Here is an 11,280-nt window from a genome sequence, read left to right as displayed (position 1 = left end):
TATAAAAAGTTATAATTTAATTACAAATTAAAATTTTACGAAAGATCTAGCATAAAAGATAAACGGTATTTTTCTCAAAGTGCATGAGTGTGTACACACGAGGAATGTGAGTGGGTGTGTTGGTGTCATGCGAGAGAGCGTGTTGGTGTCATGCGAGAGAGCGAGTGTGGTTGGTTCGCAGCGAATGTGGTTGGTTTAACCATTTTTCATCCCATATCAATGTCGTTCATAATTTATTGCATGACATATTTGAGGAATATGGAAGAAATTAGATCAAGTTGGGAGCTACGACACATATAAGTAGCTATTCGTTTTAGTCTACTTATAAGACAAACATGCTTGTTCGAAGCTACTTATAAGACAAACATGCTTGTTCGAATTTGATCACAAGTGATTAAATTAAAGTCATATAAGCATATCTAACACATAGAAAGGTGCTTTTAAAGCGTAGTTTATTGTTTATTGTGCAAGATTTGCAATGTTGTAAGTTAATTTATTGAATAGCGTGAAAATGGATTTGCAATGTTATAAGTTAATTTATTGAATAGCGTGAAAATGGGTAAATCATGTAACAGTAGGAGTAAGGGTATGTTTGCATTATATTTTGTCTATTGTATGTCACGTGTTTGTTCGATTAAGATAACTAGTGGAGGACTATTAAAACCGATAGATACGAGAGTTGCTTCCTCTTCTGACACCTTCATATTGTGAGACAATTAGGGTTAGGTGACTACCCTATTAGTTTGTTCGTGGCAAAGAACAAACATCGACTGGAGTTGGAAATTGAGATGACATACACTAAGATTAGAACGCATCCATATAAATTACCCCTAAGTAAAACAACACTTCAGAGACTAAAGAACTTTACATACGATGAAACCGACGTTCAATTATGGTAGCACAAAAAGAGTATCAACTGTACAGCAATGTGAGTTTTTCGATACTAAAGAGGTATACAAACGATATAAGCCTCAATTATGGTAGCCCATGGTAGTTTGAGAAGTCGGAAAAACAATCAAAATCAAGACAATGGTAGCCGACGACGATATGATTATAAGAAAAACGATGATGACAACAGAATCATCGAGAGATAGCATCGACATTGAACTACTAAAGATGGTGTAAACAAGAATAAGAAGATGGAGCACGTGACAGAGTGAGAGAAATATTAGTTTTTCTTATCTTCTATTGCATTAACTCCCGAATTTGAAAGTTCATTTTTACTTTAGGTTTACTTTAAACTTCTCGGGTTTCCTGTCGCGATCGTTAGGTAACATTAATCTTAGAAATTTAAAAAACGTACTACTAACAGAACAAGAATATCTTTTATCCGTTAAAATTATTTTAATAATTTAACTTAGTGATCAGAAAGCTATTGGGCTGAATCCACAACTCAACCCATCAACACATAGTCCACAGACTCGATCCGACAAGACACAAAGACAGGATAACACAACAAGAATAACAGCATCCTGTGATTCCTCGAAGAACATCCATCAATGGCGGTTTCACTTTCAGCCGCCACATCCTTCCATCTCCTGCCCTCTTCTTCATTTTACAGTTCCTCATTGAGCCCCAAACAACACCTCCTCCGATCACCCTCCCGCCGCACCGTAATAGCTCAAGCTCAATCTCAATCTCAGCCTCGCCAAACATGGCTTCCCGGCCTCGACCCTCCACCGCATCTCGACGGAACCCTCGCCGGAGATTTTGGGTTCGACCCACTTGGGCTCGGCGAAGACCCACATAGCTTGAAGTGGTTCGTCCAAGCAGAGCTAGTTCATTCTCGCTTCGCCATGCTTGGCGTCTCTGGAATTCTCCTCACAGATGTCTGTAACTAAAAATTCAATCCCATTATCGAATTCAATCTTGAATTTCAATAATTTTACAAAGATTTTGTGTTCTTCATTGTGTGTGTGTGTGTGTGTGTGTGGCAGCTGCTTCGTGTAACAGGAATCAGTGAATTGCCAGTTTGGTACAATGCGGGTGCTGTGGAATATGGCTTTGCCAATAAGGAAACTCTCTTCATTGTTCAGCTGCTGTTGATGGGGTTCGCACTCTTCCTTATCTGTAACATCATGTGTGTGGCTGTGTATTCATTTGTTCTGTTTTTGTAGGTTTGTGGAAACTAAAAGATATATGGATTTCAAAAGCCCTGGATCTCAAGCACAAGAAGGGACTTTCTTTGGATTAGAATCCGCTTTCGAAGGACTCGAGCCCGGGTAACGAACCTTTCGTCTAATCTTAAATGTGTATTTGGTCGTTTCTCTAAGAAACTCAGAGAAATAAACTAGATCTAAATTATGGTAATAACGAGGTGTAATTAGAGTAAGAGAAGAAAAACACGAGCGAAGACGACAATGATTGTAACAGCCCAAGCCCACTGTTAGCTGATATTGTCCGTTTTGGCCCCTTACATATCGTCGTTTGTGTCACGGTTTTAAAACACGTTGTTAGGGAGAGATTTCCTCACCCTTTATAAAAAATGTTTTGTTCCACTCTTCAACTAACGTGGGATCTCACAATCCACCCCCCTTAGGAGCTCAATGTCTTCTTCGCTAGTACAATGCCCGGTGTCTGGTTCTGATACCATTTGTAATAGCTTAAGCCTACCGCTAACAGATATTGTCCGCTTTGGCTCGTACATATCGCTGTCAGCCTCACGATTTTTAAAAGGAGTGAAACACAAGGATTTCCCAGGTGTTCACCCAACTTAGTACTACTCTCGTCCAAGCACGTTCAACTGTAAAATCCTGATAGTATTCGGTGCATTAGTTCTGATATGATCACACCCACATCGGTTCGAGGGGAATGTGAAAATCTCTCCCTAACAAACGCGTTTTAAAAACTTTGAGGGAAAGCTTGGAACAGAAAGTACAAACAGGACAATATCTGCTAGCAATGGGTATCCAGATTACAATAGAGCACACAAACACTTATCTTGTGGAACTTATCTCATGGATTGAACTTCCTTGCAGATACCCGGGGGGTCCTCTGCTAAATCCTCTGGGTCTGGCTAAAGATATCAAGAACGCACATGAGTGGAAGCTGAAGGAGATAAAGAATGGTTAAGTTTTGCACTCATTTTTGGTCTATTGCTTCGTGTTCGTTTTCCCAGACTACTAATCTTGGTTGCTTCAAATTCCAGGACGGCTTGCAATGGTAGCCATGCTGGGGATCTTTGTGCAAGCTTATGTAACTCAAACAGGGCCAATAGATAACCTTGTGGAGCACCTTTCTAATCCATGGCACAACACTATTATCCACACCCTCTCCAGCTAGCTCAAGTCCTTGAAGAACCAAAATATAAGCTATCTGGCTTTGGAGAGAATTTGTAAGCTACAAATGGTACATATGAAAGAACAAATGAATACTTCGTTTCACACTGTTGCCAAATTCAAACAAGATAGCAAATGAAAGAATTGAGGAAGGTTTCATTGCTTGAATAGATAAATCCACTTATTCTCTTTCGATACATATATATGTTGTAACGGAAGTGGAAATAAGATTAACTGCACTTACACATCCACGAACATAAATGAACAAAGAGACACAATGACTTACGTGGTTCGGAGAAAAGAAATTCTCCTACATCCATGGGTGGTAGACAATTTGTGAGATTCCACATCAGTTGGGGAGGAAAACGAACCATTGTTTATAAGGGTGTGGAAACCTCTTCATAACAAACGCATTTTAGAAACCTTGAGGGGATGCCCGAAAGAGAAACCAAAAGAGGACAATATCTACTAACGGTGGACTTGAGTTGTTACAAATGATATCAAAGCTATATTTCGGGCGATGTACCAGTGAGGAGGCTGAGCCCTAAAGGGGGGTGGACACGAGGTGATGCGTCAGCAAGGACACTGGGTCCCGAAAGGGGGTGGATTATGAGAACCCACATCGTTTGGGGCGAAGAACGAATCATTCTTTATAAGAGTGTAGAAACATCTAGAGACGCGTTTTAAAAACTGAGGAAAAACCCAAAAGAAAAACCCAAAGAGGATCATATTTGCTAGCGATGGTCGTTGACCGTTACACAATTACTATAAACAAAGTGTTTACAAGTATATCTCTCACACTCTCACGCTACAAAGTCTCACTTACAAAGTTCCTCTCAATTGTCTTTAGACAAATACAAAATGACAACAACTCCACGTCTCAAAACAATGTTAGTAACAAACCTTTATACAGACCTAACAATATTAATTCTCATACATGAATCAAAGCAATACTAATGCTCATACACGAATTAAGATGATTCATGTACCAATATGAGAGAATGTATCAATATGGGAGATGAACTAAATGAATCCAATAGATTCATGAATTGAAATGGCAAATGTACCAAAAGCATCCATGAATCCAAGAAATTCATGAACCAAATCATCGTGACAATTCACAACAAATATATTCATCAAGAACATAGTTCAAAGAACTCATATCAGATGAAGGGACAGATGGAGGTTGGTATCGGAATTTTGGGTTTGTTTGGTGATATTATAAGAAAGGTTTTGTGTAGAAGAACAATGATAAAATCATAATTGAAGAGCAGTGGATGAATATTTGGTTATGGCTGCAAGAATCCTCTCTTTATCTCTAGTGGGAAATGCTTCTAATAACACACCATCTTTATAAAAGTGGAACAGTGGCACTGTCTGCACCCATCAAATTTCAACATTAGTCAACAAAATAAACCACTAACTCCTCGTTACCTACAGGATGATCAGATCATATACCCTTTTCATCGATGAGGATGGGTAATCATTCTTGATATTTGTTGAAGATTAGAAAAAGGGATTAAGAAATGGTTTAAGTCTCTAAATTTTCAGAAGCAACGAGTTCATTCAGATAATTTAATTAAGAAGGAGAAAAGAAACTTACCTTGATCCTCAGTCGTTCAGCAACCTCAGATTGTTCATCATATTCATCAACGACCTAAAATCACAAGCATTCAGTTCCAGAATCAAATTCATTTCTCCAACAAAACAACTTCTCTGATATGGATTACTCACATTGTGCTTCAAGAAGATAACCGGAGCCTCTTGATCTCCAGATCCCCTGCACAATTTCGCAAACCCTTGTTCTATGTACTTGCAACTCCCACAAGATGTTCGATAAAAGTCCACAACCACCAGCGCTCCACTTTCCTTTGCCCTGTCTAGAATTCTGATGAACTCTTCATCCGTCTTGAACTCCCTCACACATTCTACAGGGCAAAGATCATCGTCTTCGTCGGACAACCCCCCCTGATTTCCAGCAGCAACTCTGGGTTTACTCTTGAACATCAATTCATGTCTGATACTCAGATATGGTGGAGCTTCGGGCCTTGTAATCGACAATCGAACATGCGGGTTTTCAGACAACCAGAAGGGAATTGAAATGGGTATTATTCTCGATTCGAGCTTTCCAACACTGAGTAATGCTTTACATTTCAGTACATTCTGGTTCTGTCTTTGCATTGCAACATATAGGATTTGGGTCTTGTTTAGTGAATGAACTTCTATCGGAAAACTAATGAAAACAGATTCAGATGTAGCATTCAATTCAGTATTTCAATCTTGTTGTGTTATTTAACAGTAATCAAAGAGGCAATTTCGATGAACGATTCAGAAAGATGAAAAATGACTGTTAGGAGGTACAAAATTGATGGTGGAAAGCAACAAATGTTGGACCAGTGGCTTACCTCTGAGCGGGAAGAAGAGCAGAGGAGCAGCTGCGAACGAGAAAATGACACGACTCCACCATTATCTTCTTCCTTTGGTTGCCATTGATTTCCCTTTCACGTGGGAGGTTTTGTGGACATGGATTGATTCATGGGTTCTTCTACAAATCAGAAGTTGGAGCAGCCCAAGCCCAATATTGAATGGGTAGCAAAAGTATCAATTTTATCAATTTTAGCTTCAACTTCATTATCGACCCAACTTCATTATCGACCCACATGTTCTAACATCAGCACAGACAAGTTTAATCACTCCTAGCTAGCTTAGTAGATAAGGCTGAAACAATTTGAGATCCATGTCGAAAACGAAGAATTACTTATAAAGGTGTGGAAACATCTCCCTAACAGACGCGTTTTAAAACTATGAGACTGACGACGATACATAACGGTCAAAGCGGACAATATATGCTTGTTACAATAGTATCAGAGCTAGACACCAGGCAGTGTGTCAGAAGGACACCAGCCCCCATGGGGTGGATTGTAAGACCCCACATCGGTTGGAGAGGAGAACGAAACATTTCTTATAAGAGTGTTGGAGAGGAGAACGAAACATTTCTTATAAGAGTGTGGAAACCTTTCCGTAAAGACGCATTTTAAAACTATGAGGTTGACGGTGATACGTATGGGGCCAAAGCGGACAATATCTACTAGCGGTGGACTTAAGCTGTTGCAAAATGGTATCAGAGCTAGACACTAGGCGGTGTGTCAGCGAAGACGTTGGCTTCCAAGGAGTGGGGATTGTGAGATCTCACGGTTAGAGAGAAAAATAAAGTATTCTTTATATGGGTGTGGAAACCTCTCTCTAAGACACGCATTGTAAAACTATGAGGTTGGCGATGATACGTAACGGGCTAAAGCGAACAATATCTGCTCGCAGTAAACTTAAAACAACCCTCGAAAAAGATGAGAGGGTGCAAGATCATGAAGACACATGGATCTAAGCTAGTATAATAAAGAGATGAAGGTCGTATTAATGTATTAAAAAGAGAAGAATCTTGTCATTAGACTTAACATGTTATGTAGCCTTCTTTCCACTTGACTTATGTTTGCCTAACAATCTTAGAATTCTTGGGAAGAATGACCTCTTCTTTTTCTTTCCTTCCTTGGGTTTTTCCAATGATTCAGCTCTAACCAAGCTTTTTGGCGTCTGTTCCTTTGAAATTGGCTGTTGGGGAGCAGGAGAATCTGCTTGTTTATCAGTTCTTGATTCTTTTGCCTCAACGCTTCTCGTTTGGTTTGTTGTAGGAATTGCTACTTGTTGGTTAGCTTTATTGTCCTTCCTTTTTTGCTCTTGTTTTGTCCTCCATAATCTCAAATCTTGTTCTACTGCTAACTTTCCTTCCTTGGCCTCACTAGCCTTTTCTGTTGCAGCTTTCAACCCTTCCTGTCTGGCAACGAGTTCACGACTAACCTCTTCCAGCATTTCTTGACATTTTGCCTCGGATTCCTTAGCGACCTCGATTTGTGAAATTGCTTCTGTCATCTTGAAGCTGGCGTGCTCCTCGGCCTTGCGGGCTCGTTCACTGAGTTCATTGTATTCCTCTAGTGAAATAGTTACTGTGGTTGATGAATCTTCTTTCATGGTTTCGGTGGAATCACTCTCTTGCAGTGCTTTGATTGCTGATAACGCCAACATTTTTGAAGCATTGGAAGCTTCAATCTCCTTCTGAGCTGCAACTATTCTTCTTTTCATCGCTATTGATTCTGCCTTTGCTTGCTCTACTTCCATCTTCGCCTTTTGCAGGTCTTCACGAGCCGTCATAGCAACCGTCTTCGCCTGATCAGCCTCCACTGCTGCCTGCTTCAATTGATTGGTCAAGTCTACACTATTTCCTCGAGCTTCTTTTGCGTTTCCTTGAACGACAATGATCTCGGACATGTTCTTGTCTAATTCAGCTTCAAGTGATGCAGCTTCATCAGAATGTCTGCCTTCTCTCTTCTTTGTGGTTTCCATAGAAGATTTCTCCTCTTCAAGCTCTGATTTTAGAGAAGTAGCAGCCATCTTCAAGTATTCCACTTCTGCAATGGCTTTCTCTATGTTGAGCTTTACTTCTTCCAATTCCTTCTTTGTTGAATGAACCGCTGATTCTTTGTCTTCAGTTTCAGCAACTTCACCTTTCAGGAGTTGTTCATCACTTATCTCCTCTTCCTTTATTACCGATTCCATATAATCGACCATTTCGACTTTCAAATTCGATAATAAAGTCGAGGCAGTATTAACTTTCAGTTTAAGGTCTTCAATTGATTGAACTTTCGACTTGAGTCTACTAAACTCTTCTTCCGCATCATCTAGCTCTTTCTTCCATTTTGAACAATCCAGCTCTTTGGCCACCTCTGCAACCATCCTTTGCTCTTCTGCTTCTAAATGGGCAGCTTGTGCAGACTTCATTGATTCCTTTAAAGCTACCAGCTCTGTGACCAGCTCCTGTAGTGCCTTCTCACCATCCTTAGCTGCAGCAAGAGCATCATCAGCGTTTCTTACAGCCAAATCTCTCTCGGACACTAACGAAGAAAATTCATCACGAAGTACTTCCAATTCTTCTTTAATGGATTTCAGTTCCGAAACTGCAGCAGCATGCCCGGCCATCGCCATTTCAAGCTGTGCCTTGGCTAGAGCATCATCATTCTCATCGGCGGTTCCTTTCTCCATTTCCTCCAGTCTAAGCTTGGCAAGTTCTGAATCTTGTTTTGCCTGTTGCTCTTCTGTTTGTGCAATCCCAACTTCAAGTGTTAATTCTTCTATGCGTCGTTTAGTATTTTCGAGCTCCTTCAACACTCCGAATTCTGCCTCCATGGCTTTCTCTGACCTTTTCCTAAGCTGAAGAATCTCCTCTTGTACATCCTCAAGTTTGTCCTCCATTGTCTTACTCCTCTGTAGAATCAGAAAGACACTGTGAGATCCCACATCAGTTGGGGAGGAAACAAACCACTCTTTATAAGGGTGTGAAAACCTCTCCCTATTAAACATGTTTTAAAGTCTTGAGGGGAAGCCCAGAAGGGAAAACCCAAAGAAGACAATATCTGCTAGTGGGGGCTTGAACTGTTACAAATGGTATCAGAGTTAGAATGGATACAAGGCAGTGTGCCAATAAGGACGTTGAGCCCTAAAGGAGGTGGATTGGGGTCCCACATCGATTGGAGAAGGGAAGAGTGCTAGCGAAGACACTGGATCCTGAAGGGAGGAGAATTTTGAGATCCCGCATCGGTTGGGGAGGAGAATGAAACATTGTTTATAAGGGTGTGCAAACCTCTCCCTCTATAGCAAACACGTTTTAAAAACCTTGAGGGGAAGCCAGAAAGTCCAAAAAAGACAACATCGGCTGGCTGGCCGTGGTGGGCATGAGCTGTTATATCACTCTAAAAATGGTGTCTATATCACTCTAGCATAAAAAAGAAACAAAGCTAGCCAAAAACATCAGTACCTCCACCATAGAATAGACTCGACGAGCTTTCCAATCAACAATCCCTCCAAATTTAGACACAGCTGCCTTCACAGATACAATAGGTGCCTTAGTTTCAATAAAGCCTCTATTTAAACCACCTTGATTGGAAGTTCTGGGAGAATGAACCTCCATTGCAACGTTATTATCCTTTCCCTGCACCAAAACACATTGATCAACAAGAACACTCTCAACATCATTGCTTCAAAATCAAATCAAATACTAGAAGAGAAACCAGAAGATACACTGATTTTGTGGCGATTGCCAACAATAACTTCAGAAATAACAGCCGGTGGATCCTTGGCAGCACAGAATTCAGGATTTTCAGAATGTTTTTCTCCCTTAGCAACAGGATCTGGTAGACTTCCACTTTCAAAATCTATGTCTCCATTACAAGCAATTACAGTGGGAGCTTCACTTTCAGATCCTGGCATTCTTGAATCCTGTGTTTCCGTTGGAGTTACATGTTGAGTTGAATCGCCATCGTCGAACCGTCAAGCTACATTCCCCCCGATTCAGTAGAAATGGAAAACCAGAAACACACCAGTTCCAAACAAAACCAGAAATTAACAAATCAGAACCCTACGATAAATTATGAACAGATTCTTCAAAATCCACAAAGATTGAAATTCCGAGATAAGCGGATCTTCGGTGAAAACTAGAAATCATTTTCAACAGCGAGATTCAAACTTCTCTAAGGCGAAAATATTCGGTTACGTGTTCTTCCCGATTAGGTTCGATCAAAACAACGAAACCAAATCGATCGTTCATTTATAGAAAAAAGAAACAAAAACACATCACGAATTCAGAAACGTACTCAAATTAACGAACAAATGATTCTAATCTACAACGAACATAATGAAACAAGAAGAAATCGAACGCAAAATGGAATTGGAAGAGAAGCGTACCGGAGAGGAGAAACGGAATTGAAACGAGCCTAGGTGAATGGGAAGGGGAAATTGCGGATAAAAAAATGCAAAAATAACGAAAATGAGGTGAAAAATTGAAGCTAAGAATAGAAAGAACACAAATGGGAGGCGGTGGAGATTCCACCTCTTCCTCATTGCATGGACAGCATCCATTAGAGCCTCTCAGCCCCTCTCTGGATTTGTTTTTATAGGCTAAGGTTTCATATACAAATGATTCAATCCATGGGTAACGTATTACTAAATTTAGTTTAATCTCATCATCGTCTCAATCCTTCTTCAGCCCCTCCCCTGATCACCACCTCCGCCGCACACTTCCAGTCAACCTCGTCGTTGGGGCCAATCCAAAGACAACTATCCTCCTTTCCTTCTAAAAAAACAAATGATTTGATCCAAATCATTTATACCGCTACATGTGAGTTGGGTATCCTACCCAATCAATTTGTATAATATCGGACCATGAAATATTTAATCTGTATTTATACATATGTTAATTGAAAAGATTAATAGTTCATGGGATAATCATATGTGACTCAATCTTAATCCTAATTAAGTTACGAACTCTGCCTGAGAGAGCTTGTCCTTAATATTTCAAAGATTCTCCCACGGTTTTTGTAAATAAACATTTTGTTTGAACAAATTGCATCTCACATTTTCTGTAACTAAAAAATTCTCTACAAAATTATGGAAATTTTCTCGATTAAGACTTTATGGATAAGATTCGATTGTTGGAGGAGATCGAGTAGATAGATTAAAGACCCACTAGAACTTTCTCTATATTTACTGGCAAGTGTGACTAAAGTATTTATTGCCGACAAATTTGGCAACAAATTTCAAAATTAAGCTTAAGTTTATTATAGTCACGTCACATCCTAAAGCTGGTTAGGCTAATTTAGAGGCATATGCATGGAAACACAAATCTAGAACAAAGGAATAAAAGTATATCGAATTCAATTTTGTTTCATTCTTATTTTGTCAGATCGTGAAGCATACATTTTCTACTATAGTGAAATTTGATTTTTCCTTCATTTTTCAAGTCGATTTCGAACAGTATTAACATTCAATCTGATTTATGACATGATTGGAAAATTTTTCCGAACTTGAATGAGGAAAAAAATCCTAATTTGACTAAAGTTAAGCTCGAATCGAAGCAGACAGCTAATAAAATGAACCCATTTAAACATTGCTTATGCAC

The 11,280-nt window shown here is 39.7% G+C and overlaps 3 protein-coding genes across 4 annotated transcripts; 1 reads left to right on the top strand and 2 right to left on the bottom strand.

Moving 5' to 3' along the window:
• Nucleotides 1–1,499: 1,499 nt before the first annotated feature.
• On the top strand, nucleotides 1,500–3,475 carry LHCA5 (photosystem I light harvesting complex protein 5). The gene is made up of 5 exons (XM_023681218.2): nucleotides 1,500–1,829; nucleotides 1,938–2,050; nucleotides 2,118–2,222; nucleotides 2,979–3,067; nucleotides 3,149–3,475. Exons 1-5 carry the CDS (start codon nucleotides 1,500–1,502, stop codon nucleotides 3,280–3,282), a joined length of 771 nt encoding a protein of 256 aa, XP_023536986.2. The 3' UTR covers nucleotides 3,283–3,475.
• An 822-nt stretch (nucleotides 3,476–4,297) lies between these two features.
• Nucleotides 4,298–5,867, bottom strand: LOC111798464 (Thioredoxin superfamily protein). The gene is made up of 4 exons (XM_023681623.2): nucleotides 5,684–5,867; nucleotides 5,013–5,511; nucleotides 4,882–4,935; nucleotides 4,298–4,655 (listed from the first exon to the last, which is right to left on the bottom strand). The coding sequence occupies exons 1-4, from the start codon at nucleotides 5,743–5,745 to the stop codon at nucleotides 4,536–4,538; spliced, it is 735 nt and encodes a 244-aa protein (XP_023537391.2). The 5' UTR covers nucleotides 5,746–5,867; the 3' UTR covers nucleotides 4,298–4,535.
• A 790-nt stretch (nucleotides 5,868–6,657) lies between these two features.
• On the bottom strand, nucleotides 6,658–10,440 carry LOC111798463 (protein WEAK CHLOROPLAST MOVEMENT UNDER BLUE LIGHT 1). 2 transcript variants are annotated; one of them, XM_023681622.2, is made up of 4 exons: nucleotides 10,068–10,440; nucleotides 9,405–9,658; nucleotides 9,142–9,315; nucleotides 6,658–8,591 (listed from the first exon to the last, which is right to left on the bottom strand). In XM_023681622.2, the coding sequence occupies exons 2-4, from the start codon at nucleotides 9,591–9,593 to the stop codon at nucleotides 6,735–6,737; spliced, it is 2,220 nt and encodes a 739-aa protein (XP_023537390.2). In that variant the 5' UTR covers nucleotides 9,594–9,658; nucleotides 10,068–10,440; the 3' UTR covers nucleotides 6,658–6,734. The 2 variants fall into 2 exon arrangements, with proteins under 2 accessions (XP_023537390.2, XP_086981364.1); XM_087125238.1 differs by lacking the exon at nucleotides 10,068–10,440 and having other exon boundaries at nucleotides 9,405–10,061.
• Between the last annotated feature and the right edge of the window lie 840 nt (nucleotides 10,441–11,280).

This window comes from Cucurbita pepo, chromosome 7 (genome assembly GCF_057944985.1).
Source record: "Cucurbita pepo subsp. pepo isolate OVF chromosome 7, ASM5794498v1, whole genome shotgun sequence".
In the NCBI taxonomy this organism is placed as follows: domain Eukaryota; kingdom Viridiplantae; phylum Streptophyta; class Magnoliopsida; order Cucurbitales; family Cucurbitaceae; genus Cucurbita; species Cucurbita pepo.
Note: the sequence above shows the minus strand (reverse complement) of the source record. Positions and strands in the feature narration are given on the sequence as shown.

What these genes read in the sequence shown, in the direction of transcription:
- LHCA5 (XM_023681218.2), top strand. Translation starts at nt 1,500, where the DNA reads ATGGCGGTTTCACTTTCAGCCGCCACATCCTTCCATCTCCTGCCCTCT. An exon ending in GTTCAGCTGCTGTTGATGGG is followed by an intron (nt 2,051 to 2,117) that starts GTTCGCACTCTT and finishes CTGTTTTTGTAG; the next exon opens with GTTTGTGGAAACTAAAAGAT. An exon ending in GCTGAAGGAGATAAAGAATG is followed by an intron (nt 3,068 to 3,148) that starts GTTAAGTTTTGC and finishes TTCAAATTCCAG; the next exon opens with GACGGCTTGCAATGGTAGCC.
- LOC111798464 (XM_023681623.2), bottom strand. Translation starts at nt 5,745, where the DNA reads ATGGTGGAGTCGTGTCATTTTCTCGTTCGCAGCTGCTCCTCTGCTCTT. An exon ending in GCTCTTCTTCCCGCTCAGAG is followed by an intron (nt 5,512 to 5,683) that starts GTAAGCCACTGG and finishes TGTTTTCATTAG; the next exon opens with TTTTCCGATAGAAGTTCATT. An exon ending in TTATCTTCTTGAAGCACAAT is followed by an intron (nt 4,936 to 5,012) that starts GTGAGTAATCCA and finishes TTGTGATTTTAG; the next exon opens with GTCGTTGATGAATATGATGA.
- LOC111798463 (XM_023681622.2), bottom strand. Translation starts at nt 9,593, where the DNA reads ATGCCAGGATCTGAAAGTGAAGCTCCCACTGTAATTGCTTGTAATGGA. An exon ending in GCAATCGCCACAAAATCAGT is followed by an intron (nt 9,316 to 9,404) that starts GTATCTTCTGGT and finishes GTTTTGGTGCAG; the next exon opens with GGAAAGGATAATAACGTTGC. An exon ending in GAGTCTATTCTATGGTGGAG is followed by an intron (nt 8,592 to 9,141) that starts GTACTGATGTTT and finishes CTGATTCTACAG; the next exon opens with AGGAGTAAGACAATGGAGGA.